The sequence below is a fragment of the Lissotriton helveticus genome, chromosome 11 (assembly GCF_964261635.1).
Source record: "Lissotriton helveticus chromosome 11, aLisHel1.1, whole genome shotgun sequence".
NCBI lineage: Eukaryota > Metazoa > Chordata > Amphibia > Caudata > Salamandridae > Lissotriton > Lissotriton helveticus.
In genome coordinates, this window is record NC_136072.1 from 1149081473 (window position 1) to 1149102343 (window position 20871).

At 45.9% G+C, this 20871-nt stretch overlaps 1 protein-coding gene across 1 annotated transcript in view; it reads left to right on the forward strand.

The window, feature by feature from the left end:
• ARVCF (ARVCF delta catenin family member) overlaps positions 1–20871 on the forward strand; it is a 553290-nt gene that overhangs the window by 339449 nt on the left and 192970 nt on the right. The window contains exon 4 of the mRNA XM_078667927.1: positions 12545–13044. Within this exon, the coding sequence (XP_078524053.1) occupies positions 12545–13044 (500 nt within the window). The remainder of the gene's footprint in view (positions 1–12544; positions 13045–20871) is intronic.

A 20871-nucleotide genomic window follows, 5' to 3' on the forward strand; every position in this document is an offset into this window, starting at 1 on the left:
TATATTCATTTTTCACCTGCCGTGCGAGGTTAAGGCAACACATAGTAATGGCCATTCTTAGCCGTTAATTACCCTTCTTGTCGGTATGCACAGCAGGCAATTACTAACATTTACCCCCCTCTGCTGACGGTTTTAATCACTGTAAATGCTCAGAGCTAAGGGCAACCATGCTTTATAATAGCTTGTTTTACATAGCACCTTGTATCACATGTTGTCATTGAAACACTGTACCATTTGTTTTCATCACATACGGTAAGCAGCCATGACAACGCGGGCTTTACCCCGCGCTGCCCTTACGACGCTGCTATTACAACGCAAGTCGTTAGAACGATTGTGCTGGAGGGCGCTGTTGGTAAAGGAATAGTTTAATTTTCTATTCCAACACCTTCCCTACTGTAACGTGGGCTGGAGTTGGAATAGAACATTAAACTATTCCACAATCCAGCGCCTACAGACTTGCGTAGTAAAGGATGCGTCGTAATGGCTGTGCGGGGTAAAGCCCGCGTTGTCATGACATACATCCATCACATACAATGACTGGGTCGCCGCTGTGTTGCTGTACGTATTCAACCCTGTGGCCATTACCTGCCATTTAATTGGGCAGGTGGCCTTAACCAATAAGGGCTGCTCATTCATGCTTCTTGGGGGACCATATCTTTTGACTTTTTAAAACACTAACATGTAGATTCATCAAAGTCCCGTTTTGCGAGTCTGTAATAGCGATTATTAAGGAATCGCTATTACAGACTCGCAAAACGGGATTCATGTCTAAATCGCAATTTATTTTGCGATTCCTACAGCTTCCTTATTTGCGATTAGCTAATCGCAAATAAGGAATGAATGGGAAGACATATCAATGTGCGAATCGCTATTAGCGATTCTCATTTTGAGTTTGCGATTTCAAGGGTGCAGAGGTGTCCAAAGGACACCCTGTTGCACCCCTGAAATTATATTGGACGCTGGTGTTACGCACACACATGTCCCAAGGACATGTGTGTGTGTAACATACAACTTAGAAAAATGCACTTAAGTGCATTTTTCTAAGTTTCCGCTATTTACCACGAGGTGTGACTTCGTGGTTAATAGCGAATTCACAATTTTTAAATGTTTCATGAATAGCATTTAAGGAATCTCTAATTGAGATTCCTTAAATGCGATCGCAATTTGAAAAATCGCTATTTGCGATTTTTCAAATTGCGAGTTCATGATCCATTGATGAATCTCAAATGCCATTTTTGCGGGTGCAAACGGCCGATTTTTGCGATTCGCACCGTTTGCGCTCGCAAAAATGCTTGGTGAATCTAAGTGTTGGACTCTGGGTGGACTGGGAGGCAACAGAATCATGACCCCTTTCTTTTACCCCAACCCCATGTGGATAGTTGCCACTCAAGCCGCCCGAAAGGGCTGACCTGGGCAGCATCCACCTTCTGTATCTTCATGAAGCAAAACCAAGTATTCACATCTATCTGATCTCATGCCAACATGGATCTGGTAACCTTTTTCTGCCTGAATTCTTTATCAAAATCCCTCCATGCATTCCCCTCAATCTCCTCATGTGCACACACTATTCTATAAAGATAGACCAGTGTCGGAATCTCTCGCCCATGACCCATTTCAACAGTGTTTCTTCCACTTTCTTTTTCTATGGCCAATGCCCACAGTTTCTAGAATGTGAGCATTCCTTACACCATTTGGGGCCCGATGTAGCTAATTACAGATTACCGATTCTTAAATACCGAATCATACCGATTCGGTATTTAAGAACAGGCAAATGGGATGTAGGTAATTTTTCTTAAATAATTACCGAATCGGTAAGTTTTGGTAATTACCGAATCTGTATTTACCGATTCGGTAATTGCCATTCATTCCTTTGGGCCTGGTGGCCCATAGGAATGAATGTCAATTACCAAATCGGTAAATACCGATTCGGTAAATGGGGGAAACATTTAAGGGTGGCAGGGTGTCACTTTGACACCCTATTGCACCCCTCAAATGTGTATGGGTGCACATTTAACAACGTAGAGGAGGGATATGATCTCTTCTGCTCTTGGCTCACTAGGGCTCTGGATGTTTTGATACCTGTTGTAACCACGAAGATCAACCCTCGAGTGTCTAGCCCCTGGTATGACGACGCTTTGCGCGCTCTGAAGGGAGCCTGTAGACGGGCGGAGAGGGCCTGGCGGAAGACATATGGGGCTGAGCAAAAAGCTACTTATGTCGCGTCCGTCAAGCTCTATCACCGGGCCATTTGTCGTGCCCGAGCGGCATTTTATGCCGAGGAATTCCGGAACAGCACTAACCCATCGAAGGCTATCTTCAAGGCGGTGAAAGATCTTATGTCTAAGCGGCCTATTTCTACGGCTGAGAGTTCTGTCACACATTGTGAGTCCCTTGCTTCCTATTTCTTGGGTAAAGTCCAGTCTATTTATCGGACTTTCCCGAGTATGGGTATAGCACTGGGTAGCCCCAAGGGGACATCCTACCAGCCCGCTCTTCTCACTCTTCCCCCCCTCACCGTGGAAGGGTTTGATAAACTTGCTACGCAAGTTAAATCTGGGTCCCCATCCGATCCAGTGAGGCCTGCCCTCTTTCGGGATCAGACCTTTGTGGGACGTGTGGCTATACGCTCTCTTGTTAATCTCTCCTTAGAGACTGGGGTCGTTCCTACCAGCTGGAAACAGGCGGTGGTGTCTCCGATTATTAAAAAGCCATCTCTTGACCCGTCTAAGCCGGAAAGCTATCGCCCCATCTCGCTCCTGCCCTGGCCAGCTAAGTTGACAGAGGCCCATGTCAATCTGGCCCTGTCTGAACACTTAGCCCGGTCCAATGCCCTCGATCCCACACAGAATGGTTTCCGTGCTGGTCACAGCACGGAGACTGCTCTTCTGGTGATGGTGGAACATCTCCGCGCAAGGTTGGATGCTGGACAGACGTCGGCGCTGATTTTGTTAGATCTCAGCGCCGCATTCGATACTGTGTCGCACAGCATCCTCCTTGGGCGGCTCGAGGAGACTGGTATCGGCGGCCTTGCGCTGCAATGGTTCCGCTCCTTCCTAGACAACCGCTCCTTCTGTGTTGCCATCCCTCCGTTCAAGTCCGGGTTCCAGCCGCTGGCCATGGGGGTTCCACAGGGATCCTCGCTGAGTCCCACGTTGTTCAACCTCTACGTGAGACCGCTGGCTGATGTCGCAAGGCAGTGGGGCCTAACCATGGTCTCATACGCCGACGAGACACAGCTGGCGGTTACTCTCAGCGGGGATGCGGAACAGGATGCCCCCAGGTTCCAGTCCGGTCTGAAGGCGGTGGCCAGCTGGCTGACAGGTAACTGTCTCCAGCTTAATGCCACAAAAACAGAGGTGATGGTTGTCGGGAAGGGAGTGGAGCTCTGGGGCGATCAGTGGTGGCCTTCGGAGCTTGGCCCCACTCCGACCCCAGTGCCGGAGGTGAAGAACCTTGGGGTCTGGCTTGAAGTTGGTCTCACATTTATAGGGCACACCAAAAAAATCGCAGCCTGTTGCTTCGGTCTCCTTAGAGGGTTAAGGCCGGTGCTTAAGTTCTTTGATGCCCCGACTAGACAGCTTGTGGTCCAGGCAACCGTCATCTCTCGTCTGGACTACGCCAGCTCTCTGCTGGCGGGGGCTAACCAGGCTGAGTTAACACGCCTGCAGCGGGTGCAGAACGCCGCGGCGAGAGCCATTGTTGGACTTCCTAAGTTCTCCCAGGTGTCTCATGTCATCCGCTCCCTGCACTGGCTCCCGGTTAGGAAGCGTATCCTCTTCAAGGTCCTGTGTCTGACCTTTAAAATCCTTAGAGGCATAGGTCCTGAGATCTTGGCCAACTCTATTTCCTTCTATGTCCCTACCCGTAACCTTCGATCACAAGGTCAGGCCCTTGCTGTTGTCCCCAGATTTAGGCTCAGCCGGATGGGAGGCCGTTCGTTCAGGGTGAGAGCTGCGTCAATCTGGAACACCCTCCCTGTTGAAATTCGGCTGATAGAGGACTTGCTGTCGTTTCGTAGAGCTATAAAAACTTTCCTATTTTAGCCCCTCTGTTTTAGCACTTTTTGTAGCATTTTAGCCTTGTTGTGTTATGACTGCTCTGTGTCTCTGCGCCGGGATGCTCCTTCGCTGGAGTCGCTGCGCGCATAACAAATTGTTATAACATAACATAACATGTTGCAGACATGCATGCCCTAAGGGCATGTATGTCTGCAACATGGCACTGTTGGAAAAGCAAAAAAAAATGTTTTTTCTAATGTTTTCATTATTTACCACCAACTTCTAGTTGGTGGTAAATAACGAATCCTAAGCTGGGAAAAGCACTAATTTGTGTGCTCCCTACATTTCAGATTCGGTAATTTACCGATTCGGTATTTTTAAGAATCGGTAATTTACCGAATTCTTAAATACCGATTCTGTAAATTACCGAATCTGAAATGAAGCTACCTACATATGAAAAGCCTAATTCTGGTCAGTAGCGGCCGAAATTCGGTAATTTCGGCCGTTACCGACCGGAATTACGCTTCCTACATCTGGCCCTTAGTCTTCTCCCTCTCGGGCATATCCGAAATTGGTTCACATACTTATACATAATTCCCTTTCCAAATCTTCTAATTCACCTCAGTCGGCACGTGCCTGCCCCACTGACCGTGCTCCTTACGCACATCCCCCAAACCAATGCTTTGTAGTCTTGTAACAGTACTTGCTGGTGTAGAATCCTTTACAAAAATAATGGTCACAGCAGAAACCTGGATTAACTTGGAATCAAATCATCACCTTGATAAATCAATTAATTCAATGTATTCATATTAATGATATACGTGTGTTCATATTCAGTGACAGCACAAAAAGTTGTACATTTCTAAAATGGTGCTCCAAGAAAAGGAGGGAAATAGTACTCAAAAAAGGTGTGCGCTTGCGAGGGTAATAGAAGAGGAAACGCGATGTGCCATACAAATGTCAGACTGATCGCGACCTATCCAGCCACATTGAAGGCTAAATCTGCAAAGAACATAGTATCCTCATGGCACAGTAAATCAATTTCTGTTGTCTGCGTGAGAAACCAAGAAAGACTTGACGTTTCGACCCCCTTGATGTGTGTAGAGTATTGTATCCTTAGCCTGGGGTCTTCATCAGGACATGTGGAGACACCTTTGAAACCACCTAGGCGAATCTGGTGGTAACATTTGGAAATATGGCCCCCTAGGCTCCTACGTCGTGGAGGCGCAAAGCGGACTCACAGCATGGTAGTTATGAGTCGGTGTAGCGTCAGGGTTACTCAATCGTGGCCCCTAAGTATGCAATCCAATACACTTTGATGAAACATTGGGTATACTCACAATCCAACGTGGACTGTATCCTTGTAGCAATCTGTATGTTTCACCGTGGTGAATCAGTGATATGGAGTCATAAGTGAAACATTCGCGTAAATCAATTAATCCATCCTAAACTTGAAACGATCTGTGCACTCAGGCCGAATGAATCAGGAAACTGATAGGTTCAAGCAAGGCATTGGCCTTGCTGGTCGGTTTCTTCCTGTGTTTTGTAAGTGCTTAGAGCACAGGCCGTTGTTTGTCAGCGGACTCTGCACTTGGGGACTTCCTGCTTTATGAGCACATTCCTGTTGCCAGTAGCTGGTTGTCAGGCATGTATGGGACACTGCCGGTTGGATGGTGGTAAAAGCCAAAAGTTTGATCAAGTCCCCAATCTTTTCAAGGCCTTGCGTTACATGCCAGAAGAACAATGAGTACTCTTCAAGCTATAGTGCCTCACGTGATCTCTTACCAGCGTACCTCGATTGAGTATGTCGCATCTCTCTGACTGGCTCAGCTTTCCAACACTGCTTTGGTATGGACATCAAGGAGCTATGCATCACGCGATCTCTTACCAGCGTACCTCGATTGAGTATGTCGCATCTCTTTGACTGGCTCAGCTTTCCAACAGTGCTTTGGTACGGACATCAAGGTGCTATGCATTGTGCGATCTCTTACCAGCGTGCCTCAGTTCAGTGTATCAAGTCACTTTGATTGGCTCAATTTTCATGGTAGTGACGTCAGCGTAATGGGGGCAGTCATTCTTCTTGTTCCTTGCTCCCTCTTTGGGGAATAGTCTTACATTATTGCTGCAAGCAAAATCAAACGATCTTCGATTTATCCAATCTCTGATTATATTTTATTTCCCATATGCCTCCCCCCCGCCGTTGAGTTTGGCCAGAGTGCCAAGAAACCATTACCATGTACATGTGCCGGGTATATTACCCGTAGCATACTAGGTTGGGCCACACCTTTCAACATGCTAAGGTTCTTAAAGTAAATGCTCTGATGTTGGGGGATGTTGTTTGACCACCTTATAAAAAGAAATTTGGTAAATTGTCTGAAAAGAATTGAGGACCTCATTCTGTGTTTCCTGTTAGTTTTTTTGTATGTGTAATACTACACAGTCCACGTAGTGCAAGTACCAAAGCCACAGGGTGCAAGATTTACATTGTGCAATAGTCCCTCCCTATTCTGAGTTGTTTTGCTAAAAATGACGCGATACCAAAGGGGATGATGGACGGAGCGTTTGAGCAAATCAAACACTCACCCCCATTCAAGTGATCTGGGTTTAATCCATCATCATTCTTTAGCTCACTCCACCACCCCAGTTCAGACATGGCCATATGCAAATCAGTCTGACCCTGTGCCTCATGGGAACAGTCCAGCCCGAACTGCCAAGCCATGTCTTCCCTGGACTGGAAACAAGCATCCTGTGACCGGTTTCGAGTTCATAACCCTCATCAGTCAGGCTAAAAATGACAACAAGCATTTGCAACGCAATAGGTCTCGCATTACTAATAGTTTGAGGTACTGGTGTTGCAAATAATAATGCAATGCCAATACCTAATAATTTCAGTAATGCGAGACCTAGTGCATTGCAAATGCTTGCGTAGTGAGCCAGGAGCCAGCACTGTATTTCTCAGTGCGGTACCGCAAGCTGCTCCTAGAGGTCGCTAGTGAGCAAGGCACCTGCACTGCATGTCAACAAAGTTGGAGTTATTTGCATTCTAAATGGCAATGTTTTTTTACCTAGCCATGTTGCAGGGTACAGTACCATATGTGGCCAAATGGAGACCTCTTTTGGTCACATATGGTAATGCACCCTGCAGAAGGTATTTTAAATCCACCCTACCCACAATGCATTGCATGCCAGACAGTTCTACAAGTACATCCAAATAGCTATGTCCATATATATAATTATTAGCTTTGAAATGTGACAAAAGAATTATTACATTGATTTCGGATTAGGTTGTATTCTGTGTGGAGCTGATGAAGGGACATATAAATGTGAGCTATTCTAGTGAGTGAAGTAACCACTGCCAGCATAAGCTTAGGACCAGGGGCCAGATGTAGGTCAGTCGGTAACGGCCGAAAATCGGTATTTTCGGCCGTTACCGACCGGTATGTAAGAATTGCTATGTAGGGGCATATTTTTACAGAATCGGTAAATATACCGATTCGGTAAATTTACCGATTCTGTAAAATACCGAATTGGTATTTTTACCGATTCGGTAATTCCCAGATGTAGGTGGGACTCTTCTGAGTCCCAAAGGCCCTACAAAATCGGTATTTTAACACACAATCCAATTGGGTGTTAAAATACCAAATTCAGGTGTGCATGCACATGTGTGCATGCACACCTAGCCATGTGACAGACAGACATGCCCTTAGGGCATGTCTGTGTGCCACATGGCGCACATGCCTATTTTAGGGGAGCCAGAGGGTGTCCAAGTGACACCCCCTGCACCCTTGCCAAATTCGGTATTTACCGATTCTGTAATTACAGAATCGGTATTGCTCATTGATTCCTATGGGCTTCAAGGCCCATAGGAATCAATGGGCAATACCGATTCGTTATTTACAGATTTGGTAAATACCGAATCTTAAAGATTCGGTATTTACAGAATCTGTAATACCTACATCTCCCCCCTTCATATTTACCGACTCTTAAATACCGAATCGGTAAAGTTTGGTATTTAAGAGTCGGTAAATATGAATTACCTACATCTGGCCCCAAGTGTGTGTCCTGCCTGAAGCCTTTTAAGAAAAGAGTGCATTGAGTCTGGTATTAAAATCTAGGGAGTAACAACACATGTAACAGGGGATGTCCACATGAGAGGTTACTATAGACCAGGTGGCACTAAGAAGGGACTACTAAGCCCATTGACCAATGAAAAGCCACAGTTTACAATGGACAGGAGCCAATTAAAAAGATGTGTGGAAAGTGGGCGGAGCTTTATGCCCATATCCTGAATACCGTCCTTAGTTTTCATAGCGAGGACTTGCTTTCTTTTCCGTGACGCCTAGAACTCACGATAGGAGTTCGTGTTCCAGAGCAAGACGAGAATTTGCCCGGCAAGAGTTTTCCAGAAAGAATTGCACCGTCGGAGATTAGTTGAGTGTGCCATGGCCCAGCGTTCCTGCCCTACTTATCCATTAAGGGGCCCCTTCCATTGCCCACACCCTGGGCTCTCAGCCTGAAACCTGAGGCTGCAACATGACTGCAAGGATAGCGTTCACGGCAAAGGTTTCCTTTGGCCTATAGCCCTGATGAGGCCCAAATCATATGGGCTGAAACGCGTCGACCATACATAAAAAGAAGCCCTTATCTATTTGAATTCATGGTGTTAAAAAATTGTTGGACAGCACCAGTGTATAGTGATATAGGGCGTAAACGGTATATGCCCGAAAGGTGTTGACATAAGGGTTATCTTAAACGGGAACTGCGAACTGTATATGGTTTTGTTCTTTAAAATTTATTTTCGCAGTACCATTAATATTCAGGCTCCAAGGATTCTGTGATTTCTTTTGACATATGACTGTTGATTTATATGTATATGTGTGTATATATATCAGTATATGTTATTGTAAATATATGTGTATTGTTTATACGTTGAAAAAACAGACCAAAAATTGGATGTATAATGATTTACATCGAATCCACAACCTGGTGTGAGTGTGGTCTTTAAATTAAATAGTTGGTTGCTTTGAGAATGATTGCTTATCAGTGGATTAATTTAAGTTTCCATTGAGTTTGTTGTGAAAGATAGTTGTATCTATTCCACTGCATTACTTTTGCTTATGCCGGTCTCTTTTGCCCAGATGCAGTTGGAGTATTAGGGCTACCCCTTCGTTGTGATAAATATCCTGTATACAGCATGTCTCACAGAGTCAGCGCAAGCGCTGCTTAGGCGAGACCTAAAAGCGCCTGGAACCTGGTGAGGTATACCAGACCCAGGACGCACTTAAAAGTTGAGTTTAAATTGCAGCAACATATTAAAACAGTATTCTGCTGTTGTGCGTCCTGGGTCTGGTATACCTTACCGGGTTCCAGCCTGTTTTTACATATATCCTACGCGCAAGGACGGAGCGCGATACCAGGGTTGCACACCAAATCATTTGCATTTGAGCATTCAAAGCACACCTACTGAAGTCTTGAGGGGAAATGTGGCGTGCATTCTGGCATCCATTGAAACTTGATGCGAAGGAGGGATAACTTGCTAAATCGGGGTTTTGTTTGCCGATTACCACATGTTATGCCTCATACCAACCCGTTCTCCAGGTTTTCTTTTCTGGTGAATATGAAAAATTACCCATTTGTGCTTTCCCCACACAGCTTGTGGTCCTTATGTGAACACAACCCTTATCACAAAGGGATCAGCTCTGAGTCCAGAAGTTTTTAAAACTGGACTTGAGCGTTCTGTCATCACCCCCTCATTGGCCAACCCATGGCCATCCAACGATTGGCCAAACACGTTCTACGTCCCCGCACGCATGCCAAGACTCAGTGAGGCTATAGCGGGCCCGTTTATGTTCCTTCTATTTCATTTGAAATTACTTTTTGAAACCAAACTCTGCATTTTGTAAATAAATACAGTTCAATGATCCTATGGGGCAAAGGCACATTTTATTTTCTTCTGTTGCAGAATGAAGCCACCACCTCCTTTAGTTTCGCTTTAAATATCTGCTGTGCTAAAAACTATTGACACTTGTTACTTGACTGCCAATTATGAAAACTGACTGTGACGTGCATCAACTACAGATTCCATAAAAGATGTTCAGAAATGTACTCCTGTAGGCTTACACCTTCTAATTTAGGAAATGGCCGCCTACAGTGGAATCCACTCCAGGAGGAAATGTGCAAGAGGTGCACAGTGGTTCTTGAATTTCTGGTGACCCCATATGACTCCCACAGCACACAAGAATTCTTTATTTTTCGGTACTAGAGAAAATATTTCTTCTCATGGCGATATCCCTCTTGATCTCTATGGGAGTAAGGGCCATATGTATCAAGCAAAATTCCATTCGGAAACGCCGAAATTCGCAGATTTACGAATTTCGGCGAAATTTCCGATTCCTTATTTTGCGATTGCATTTAAGGAATCGCAAATTTAGCGATTCCTTATATCCAATGTAAGAAACACCAAATAAGTGCGATTTGACCTTAAGGAATCGCAAATTATCACCAACTTCAAGTTGGTGGTAATATGCGATTTCCATGAAAAATGCACGTTTTTGCATTTTTCAAAGTGCTATGTGAAGCACATACATGCCCTTAGGGCATGTATGTGCGCCACATTTGCGCCACATTTGCACCCATGCTTATTTCAGGGGTGCAACAGTGTGTCCTTTGGACACCCTTGCACCCTTGAAATCGCATTCTCAATTTGTGATTCGCAAATTGCTAATCGCAAATTGAGAATATCTTCCCATTCATTCTTATGGGCCTGTAGGCCCATAGAAATGAATGGGGAGGTATTCCTTAATTGCGATTCACAATTAAGGAATATGTAGGATTCGCAACATTTATTGCAAATCCTACATACATAGCATTTTGCGATTCTCAAATAGCGATTCCCCAAAAATCGCTATTTGAGAATCGCAAAATGACTATTTGATACATATGGCCCTAAATGTTTTCAGGGCTTCGTTACAACCTTCAGAAAGTTTGTGATTACTCAAAAAACATACATGTGGGTGCAAGTTCACCGCCTTATGCTCGCGTTCCTCCCTATAATGGCCAAACCCGGCTCTTCGTAGAAGACTTACTTGTACTAAAATAAAGCCACACTGGTGTAATTTTAAGTGTGAGTAAATTCACTCATGAGTGCATCTTCACTTTTGTGAATCACAAGCATGAATTTTTGTGCTGGTAAATGTTCGCAATTGCGCATCCTGGTCAGACCAGGGCGCACAAACAGCTTTGTCCATCCGGCCATTATGGATTGATCTGTAAAGTGAGAATTCTCCAATTCCGGTTTGAAAAGCAATGGCTGGCGGCCAAGGCACTTTACGCTCACCGTTGTTGTCAATACAGACTGCTGATGGTAGAACATTTATGGGTCAATCAGCTTATGGGGCCGCTAAGGTTACAAGCACGATTCGGATGGCATTGGCAGGTTGGGTAGCCAGGTGTTGAGCCCGCTTCTGAGACCCCTTTGGGGGTGCGTTGGGGTAAACTCTTCATTTGTTGTGAAGCATTGTTGTGAGTACTCAGATATTCGCTGGAGCTGGGGTACTATTGTATTGTGTTGAGAAAAAGGGAGGATTGTGCCCTCACGATTTGTCAACAGTAGTCCAGAAGGAAAATTCAAACGTTCTCTGAAAGTTTTACGTGCGTGAATTTTATTTCATGTTCTATTTGTGAAAAAAGAGGCCAGCCGACACGTGTTTCGCCCCAATAGGCCATGGGCTTTTTCAAGGCAAATATCAGTTGTTGGGGTAGGTAGAATTCATGATTCTCTAGAATGTCGGTATGTAGTTTCTGCGGTCCTGGAACAATAACGTTTGAAATTTCCTTCTGGACTACTGTTGACAAATCGTGAGGGCACAATCCTCCAATTTCCTCTATACTTACCCTTACAATGGCTCTTGGGTGAAGCCTTTCGCAAGGAATGTGCCACAACACAATTGGGCCCTGACAATTGTAGCACCTAAACCCAGAAATTTCCACCAAAACAATTACCCATACTATTGGATTGTGCCCTGACCGCACACACACACACATGGTTAGGTGGTGCGGGTTGGGTGTTGTTTGTTTATTATGGTTGATGGTTAAAGTTTATGTTCAAATGTGAATACACTTGCGGCATCTGTTGAAATGTTGGCAGAAATGACGCACAAATGTAACACCCTGCTCTTGGCCTCTGCTGGCAAGTGTTCTGCCTTCACCAGACTGGGCATTTTGGCCCAACCAAAAGTGGGGTTTTATTTGGAGCGACGGTGAGATCCCCAATATACAGCTATCTGGTGGCTGATTGGTCACATGCAACTGCACTGTCTAGGACTTCCTCCGCTGCCACAATGTGAAGTTATTGTATGCCATATGTGTTCATTTTGTCGATTGCGCCAACAAAATATAAAATGCAATAAAGATATTTACAAAAAAAAGTTACAAGCAGTAACTGGTTCATAGGTGATACAGATGGAGAACTGTAGGTACAGAAGATGACTGTGTTGATGGTCCTCACAGAGTGATATTTCAAAATCTGCTGTTTTTTGTGTCACCAGGGGCTACGATGAACCAATCGAGACGGATATGATTGACGAGAGAATCCCCTACCTGCATGGAGGTTACGCAGCCCCGCTGGCACAGCCCGAGAAGGGCAGCCTGGCGAGCATTGACCGGCTGGGCAAGCGCTCGCCCTCCATCGACAGCATGCGTAAGGACCCCCGCTGGCGGGACCCCGACCTGCCTGAAGTTATCGCCATGCTGCACCACCCCATCGACCCGGTCAAGTCTAATGCGGCGGCCTACCTGCAGCACCTCTGCTACGAGAACGACAAAATCAAGAAGGAAGTGCGCCACCTGAAGGGCATTCCCATCCTCGTTGGGCTGCTGGACCACCCCAAGCCCGAGGTGCACCGCAAGGCCTGCGGCGCACTACGCAACATCTCCTATGGGCGGGACAATGAGAACAAAGTGTCCATCAAGAACTGCGACGGCATCCCGGCGCTCATCCGGCTTCTCAGGAAGACCAACGATATGGAGGTCCGGGAGCTTATCACAGGTAATGGCCTTCGACATATTGCTATTTTACCTATATTTGTGTAGCTACGCGTCTGTCCCTGGTGTGGCCTCCTGGTTCTTGTCTGAAGGGCATAGACACTCTGGAGGGTGCGTTGAACCACCCCTTTGGAAAATGTTGTAATGAGTCGTACCTAACTAGGTAAGTTGGCATAGTTTGTGTAAGTGCTGGACGTGCTGTGGCGTTGCCCAACGCAGTTGGCCATTAGAAACCCGATTTATAACGTGGTCTGAAAGCTACATGATGGTAAGTGGCTGGGGTTTAGTGCTATGCGTTGGTTGAGGGCACACCAGAAGATTTGTTGAGGTTGGCGGTGGTTGGTAGTTGACGTGTGGATCTCAAGACCGTGGAGACACCTGTGAGTGTCTCGTTGAGTGTGACTTTGCCAGAAGGTTGGCTGTTGCACTATGCATTGTGAGCGATGAAACAAGATGGGTGGGAATTTGGAGGGGTGGAGATCACGCTTATTTTAGTAGGTGTTGAGGCAGTGCATACAGTTTGTATGTTTAGGTACCTTATAGGACATCTGGTGGTAAAGATCTGTTGCCCAGGAGGCAGGTTCTCTGTGTTTGTTGCTGAAGAAGTGTTTTACGTTGCCATGTCTGACTATTTGTGCTCTGATGGTTGCATAACTGTGGTGCATCTAAGGTTTATGGTGAAGAATTGTACTGTGGGTTATGTTGACTTATCGATGCTTGTAATGGAGTGGAAGAGCAGCGCCCTGCCATCTGTATGGCCTTAGGTGTTGTGTTGTTTGCATGCAAATGGTGTTTTTGGGGTGTTCTTTTGAAGTTGTGATTTGCTTTTAAGTGAAATACCTTCATCTGTGTAGCCCATATTGCTTTGTTGACTGTAGCAGAATGTGGTGTTGGTGTCTATAGTGGCTTCTGTTGTTGTGGCTGAGTGCTGGATTGGAGGCTTGGAGTCCTGGGTGTGTTTAGTGGCGCCCTCTGCGGTACAATGGTGTATTGCATATTCATGATTTGTGTTGTAGGTGCTGTTCCATCCTAGATAAGCTGGTACTGTGTAGGAGAGCGCGCCTGTGTGGCATTTGTTACTGTTTTGGTTGTATGGGTGGAAATGATGGTGGGTTTGGTGCTTCTTGATGGTTCTGTTGAATTGTACAGTGTTCAGTGCTGAGATGTTATATTTGTGGACTCGCGTGTGTTGAGCATTAGAGTTTTAGGCCAATAGGTGCAGCACAAAATGTACTTTCTCTTACAACCAGCCAGTGATGTAGTTGAAAATGTGTCAAAGCTTTAACACGAGCTCCTTGCTGAGGTGCTGCAGATGTGTGAAACAAGTATGAAACCGTAACTGGGTAACTTACAGATGTTTCTGCTCTGCAAGTTCTTATTTCTTATCTTCAAGTCCTACAAACAGGCCCTGATCCGCTGAGCTTCACCGCGACAGATAGTGAATTAGATTGATGGTTTTATTTATTTAAATGGTTTTATATAGCACTGGCTAGACCCAAAGATATCAAAGCACTTTACAAGGGCTGGGAGTGGAACAAATTGCAATATAACATTCGTACAAAAAGGAAAAGTGCAAGATAATAAGAACAAAATGCAAAGAACAGTAAATACATAGACAAGAAAATAAGGAGTACAATCAGTCCATAACCAGAATTTGATAATTGAGCTAGTGTGGGTGGTCAGGGAAGGGGAGGGGGGAAAAGTATGGAGGTAGGGGGGAACTGAGGAGGGTGATGGGAGAGGAGATAGCATGTAGGAGGAGGCAGTGATTATAAGCTAACTATTAGGGAGAGGGTGGTAGTATATGTGAGAATGAGAGGATGGGGGTAGTAAGTCCAGTATAATGTGGTGAGAACATAGCTCCGTCCTGGCAGGTTGTGAAACCCTGTTAGCTAGCAGGATTAAGAACCCCAGTATTTGTTGAGAAGGTGCCGCTTGAGATCCGATTTGAAGCTGAGGTAGGAGGGGTTGCAGTGTAGATCTTTGGGGAGTGAGTTCCTGATAGTTGGCGTTAGAGCGTAACTGGGTAGATTTCTTGTTAGCCAAGGGAGGTACTAGCATGAGAGTATTTGTGCTCCTCATTTCTCTAGTGCAGCCCGCTTTGTGGAGTTTGTCTGAGAGATACAATGGGGTATGATGATGCAAAGCTTTATGCATAATGCAAGCTTTCTTGTAGGTCGATCTGCCTTTGATGGGAAGCCATTTGAGATCTTTGAGGATAGGGGAGATGTGATCAAACCGCTTACAATCCGAAATAAGCCTGGCCGCGAGGTTGAGGACTGATTTGATTGGGGCTAGGTGGACTTTCGGTGTTCCAGAGAGAACGGCATTACCATAGTCCAATCTAGAAAGTACTAGTGATTGAACAACTGATTTAAAGTCATCAGCAGGAATGAAGGGTTTAATTTTCTTGAGGGGATGTAGAGTGAAGAGAGCGCCTTTGGCCGCATTTTTTATGTGGGGAGAAAGGCTGAGGTTCTGGTCAATGCTTATTCCGAGGGATTTAACTGAGGTAGAGGTGGACAAAGAGCAGTTGAGAGCTTTAAGGTCAGAGAGCCAGTGTTGAATGGGGAGCCGATTGTTTTTAAGAGCGAAGAGAATGACTTCAGTTTTTTAGGGTTGAGTTTAAGGTGATTGTGATGGAACCATTGTTGAATCTTAGGGCATCATTGAGGTGCAGAATGTCAGCTTGGGATTTGATCTTATATTAAAGCTGGGTATCGTCAGCATAGAGGTGGTAGTTGATTCCTGCTTGCTTAAGAATGAGGGTGAGGGGTTCCATGAAGCGGTTAAATAGAGAGGGAGAGAGAATAGAACCCTGGGAAACACCCAGGGAGACAAGAATATGTTTAGAGAGTCAATTGTTAATTTTAATTTGTTGGGTTCTGTGCTGGAAGAAGGAGGTGAACCATTCGAGGACCGGACAATTGAAGCCAAACCGATCTTTGAGGGTGTTGAGTAAGGTGGAGTGGTTAACAGTATCGAAAGCAGCGGATAGGTCAAGAAGAATGAGAAGGGAGGCCTCTCCCTTGTCGAGGGAGTGATGGATGTCATCGACAATGTTGAGCATAGCAGTTTCAGTACTGCAGCCCTTTCTAAAGCCTGACTGTAATGTGTCCAGGAGGCTGAAAGAGTCAATGTGCTTATCTAGTTCGAGCATGGCACATTTTTCGAGGGCCTTGGATAGAAGAGGAAGATTAGAGATAAGACGCAGATTGTTAAGGTCGGTGGGGTCAGCAGTAGCATTTTTTAGGGTGGTAGTGATTTGGCCAAGCTGGAGGGAAACAGGGACACACCCTGTGGCCAAGGAGGAGTTGATGATGGTAGTCCAATAAGGTGCGATGATATGCTTTAAATCTTGAATGAGGTTAGCGGGGAGATAGTCCAAGGTATGAGAGGAGGGTTTAAGCTTTGTGATGATGTTGAGGACTTCCCGCTCTATAACTGGGCTGGTGAGGAAATGTTCCGGGGAGGCGACGGCGGGTGGGAGATGAACAAAGTCAGGAGGAGGTGAAGGTGTAAAAGGAGACTTGGATGGGAGTTAAGATGTGGGATGTGGGATCTGTGGATCCTCGTGTGTTAAAGCTTTAAAGTTTATACCAGTTGTGTGTTGCAGCTGGTCTGGATAATCTGCAAATGATTCTTCTTGCTCTGTTTGTGTTTAGTGCTTTAGGTGAGTGGAGCCCTGTGGTTTTATGCCCTTTGACACTGCTGATTGCATGAGTTTGGTGTTGACGATGTTGTGTTGGCGGTGTTTGGTTGCTTGTTTTTGATTTGTGGGGTTGGTACTAGATTCAGGTATTGTAAAGTTTATCCAATTGAAGTTATGCATTCCCTTGATTCTCCTCTTTTTGGTTAAGTGATGCATTGTGTATGAGTGAGTAAGGGTGTTAGACATGACCTGTTTGTGCACAGCACCAGGAACTTTAAAAAAACATCAACTTTATTTATAATTTTTATTAACAGCATTCATAGGTTCACGATGTGTAAATTTGTAGGTACAGTTCTCGCAAACTCAAAGATAAAAGGATACAGACATATTGACACAGATATGTTTGAATAGGCACATTCTCTCATCTGATATGGATGATGCACATTTGGAGTGTGTTTCGTGATTTCCCTGCTCTCCTGCTCCTGTATCCCTATTGCCTGTCTAAAGCCTGCATGGCCTTTTAAATGCAGCCACAATCCCTTTAAGCATGGTTGCGTCACCCCCGTGTCTTGTGCATTCTGACTGGTTCCCTGTCCCTCCTCACTAGCTGGTGTACCCTGCATGTCTTGTAATCGAAGGTATTCCCGAAAGTGTTGCCATATATCCTTGGGTCGCGAAGTGGGCGGTTGCAGTTCTGCCTATAGTTCACTCGTGGTATCGCAGTATGTCATGCTTTTGACAGTAGGTTTCTGCCTGGTGCCCCAGCGAAGAACTATTTCTCGTTTTGCCAGTAGCATGGCGATTACCGTGAATCTGCATGCGCTTTTGGGCAAGCGGCTCTACAGAGCCCAACAATGCAATTAACCCCTCCTGTGCTTATGACGAGGTCAGCTCGTCATGAGCCACGGCGCTCCGGTGTTCATGACGAGCTGAGCTCGTCATGACCGCGCCCGTTACATGGAACGCTCGCATGCTGGGCTGATTCCCCTGCTGTGCTGAGCATTCCATTGGAACGGGCGTGAGCACCGGGGCGCCATGCGCGCCCCCCACCCCCCAGCACAGTGGGGGAAACAGCCCTGCAGTGAAGGGGTTAAGGGAGTTGTTGGTATTTGTATCCCCACCATCTGCTGTATTAGGCCGTATATTTCCTGCCAGTAAGCATTAATTATGCTGCAGGACCAAGTCATATTGAGGAAGGTTCCGCAGCCTGTAAAGTACATGTAGGACAATGTGTGAAAGTGGTGTTCTTTCCCTGGACCATCTGCTGCGGTGTGGTGTAGGCCCTCCTAAGCATCTTAAAGTGCAGTAATTTGTGTCTGTGGTTGCATGAAACTAGTTTGATTTGTTTACAACACCCTTTGCCAAATATCATCCTGTGAGCGGTTGTTCTATATCGGCAGCCCAAGTGTCTCCGACCTTGGTGTCCCGTTGTAGCAGCAACGCGAGGCAGGCTTTGCATAGTCTGGAAGTAATGTGTTCTCCACTATTATCTGTTATTACTAACGTGAGTGGGCTTTCGTCTGCCGGTTCTAGTGGGTAAGTGGGAATCGCGCCTCTAAGTGTGCTCTGTAGTCGGGTCAGTACAAAATGATCCATAAATGTGGCTGCCGTGAAACGGGGTCTTCGGTACGAATAAAGGCGTGGCCTCCCGGGAATAAACCCCCAATGGTTTCTAGTCCCAGTCGGGACAGAGTACGTTTGGTCCCAGCTTCCATCGTGGGGGTATCCAGGGGTTCTTGAAGCACCAGGAACTGAAGCACAATTGTCCAGTTTTAAAAGCAGCTGTTGATAATAGGGGTTCAGAGTGTCTGTTTTGAAGCCTATCCAGGGAAGTATGTCCTTTCTAATGCTCGTTAATGGCAAGTCTCTTTTTTGACGCACTATTACAATAAAGAGGTTTCGATATTACAGAGCGATCTCCTGTGGACTGAACTAAATATTGTCCAGAAGAAGTTACTCAAAGTATCACTCAGTGACAGAAAAGCCCCATTCTGAGGCCGAGTCCGCCTGGGTAGTATCATCTTACCAGGGTGGGACGAGGTGGCAAAAGATAAAGCATGTCACACTACCTGAGTGAGCCATCCTCGTCCAATTCTTGGAATTGCCTTGAATTTAGGTAACAAACGTCTAGCAACACACAGAGAACTCATTGGGTCTCTGGTACTAAACCTGTTGACTTGCTGAGTAAGCAAACATCATTTCTCTGAGGGTATCACGCCAATTTTTGTGTTTGTTTGAGCTAGTAAGGGCAGGCGTGAGGCCCATAACGTCCCTCTGGTCTCCCCTGTGTGATAGTATAAATAGTGAAATGGGCCAATCAAGATATACATTCCACTAAGGATAAGTGTTTTAAAATTATGACCTCTGAAAGGTTCAGGTGTCCTGTGAGGTTAAACCGAGTTGTTTAGTTTCAAAATCTTGCAGTTTTCCCAGACACTGAAATCTTTATTAAAAAAAAAAACTTTTTATTAAATAGAATTTGTCAGCAGGGTAGCATATATCAGATTGCACATGATGTACATGAGAGGTAACAAAAAGCGGTCACAGTTACAATCATAGTATGAGTTGAGCTGATCTGCAATAGAACCTGAAACATTACAATTATGGCGAGGGCAGGTCTTCAAAAGGATAGTTACGTGGTGGACTACAAATCTCCCCCCGGTATGCGTTCCACGCCCCCCATATCAGTGACCATTTCTTCGGACAGCCCCTAGCTAGGTACACTGTTTTGTCACGGAACATGCACCAGTACATATGTTTCTTCCATTCTTTTACAGTTGGCGGGGTTGTAGCTCGCCACATTTGGGCTATGTTCCTCTTTGCCACCACAAGGCCTGAGTGACCCAGATCTTACCCATTCTGCTCAGGTCCGTGGGTTCCCAAATGTTCAAAAAGCACCTTTTCGCCTCGAGCCGGATAGTCATTTCTAGAACCTGGCCAAGGACAGCATGCATTTTCCACCAGTACTCCTGAATGAGGTCACACTCCCATAGAGTATGCATAAACGTGCCTTCGTTGCCACATTGTCTACTGCACTCCCATCCCTGTGCCCTCCCCATGCGAACTAGTCAGGGTCCAGTGACATACACTCTGTGCAGTATTTTCAGCTGAACCAGACGCAGTCTGGCCGAAATCGCTACCTCCCGTGGAGAGGCGAGCGCCTCCTGCTATTCCTCATCATCTAGATCGAGGCCGTCTTCCTCCCACCTCGTCCTTGTGTTCTGAAGGGAAGTCCGATGTTGTTTATCAATTTCTTATATGTGAGAGAGATCGGCAGGTTGCCATCGAGCAATCTACCCTCGAGGGGTGTGTACTGCGGGGAAGCGGACGCTTTTGTGAAAAGAGACTGCAATGCATGGCGGACCTGCAGATACCGAAAGTACTCTGTATGTGCGAGTTTGTGTTCCTGTTGCAAGGTAGCAAATTAAAATACATCCCACTTTGCCCATAAATCTCCGACCTCCGAAATCCCGATAAGGTCCCACTTATCGAAATCCTTCGACCTCCAGATGTACCCAAGCGTCTCTGAATCCCATAGAGGTGCTGCCAGTGTCAGTTTTCGCTCCCATCCCAGGCTTTGGTCTGCAGCGTACCATACCTGTACATGGATGTTGCTTGCGTGAGACACTTTCTGACCCACCTCACATTTTTTATATACATTTTTTAATAAAAATGTTCTCCATCATTGTTTGCCAATTCTGAGACTATAGGCTGGTGGGCACCTGACTTGATATGGGTGGTTGATGAAAAGTATGATACTTTTTCAAAAATTGTTCCAAAAAGTTTGTGTTTGTCTATAACCAGGCCTTTGTTTTTTAGGTTTCGACCTGGCGAGGGGCAAAGCCCCTCCCAGATCGAAAACTTTTGTTTTCAGTAGGGATGTTTGGACCGCCTCTGTCTATCATTGGCTAGCTCCATAAATGGAGGCTAGCCATTGGGAGACAGAGGCTGTCAATCGCGCTTTCTCTTGAAAACGCGATTCGGGGGCGTTTCTGGTGCTTTTTTTAAGCCCCGCCCCTTTGTCCCGGGCCGCGCTGCGATTGGCTGCCGGCCCGGGACACCCCCGTAACGTCATTCCCGGGCCGCGCTGTGATTGGCTGCCGGCCCGGGACCTGACTTGTTTGTTTGTTCTCTCCTTTATGAGGTAAGTTGTGCCCCCTCCCGCCCGCTGTCCGTGTC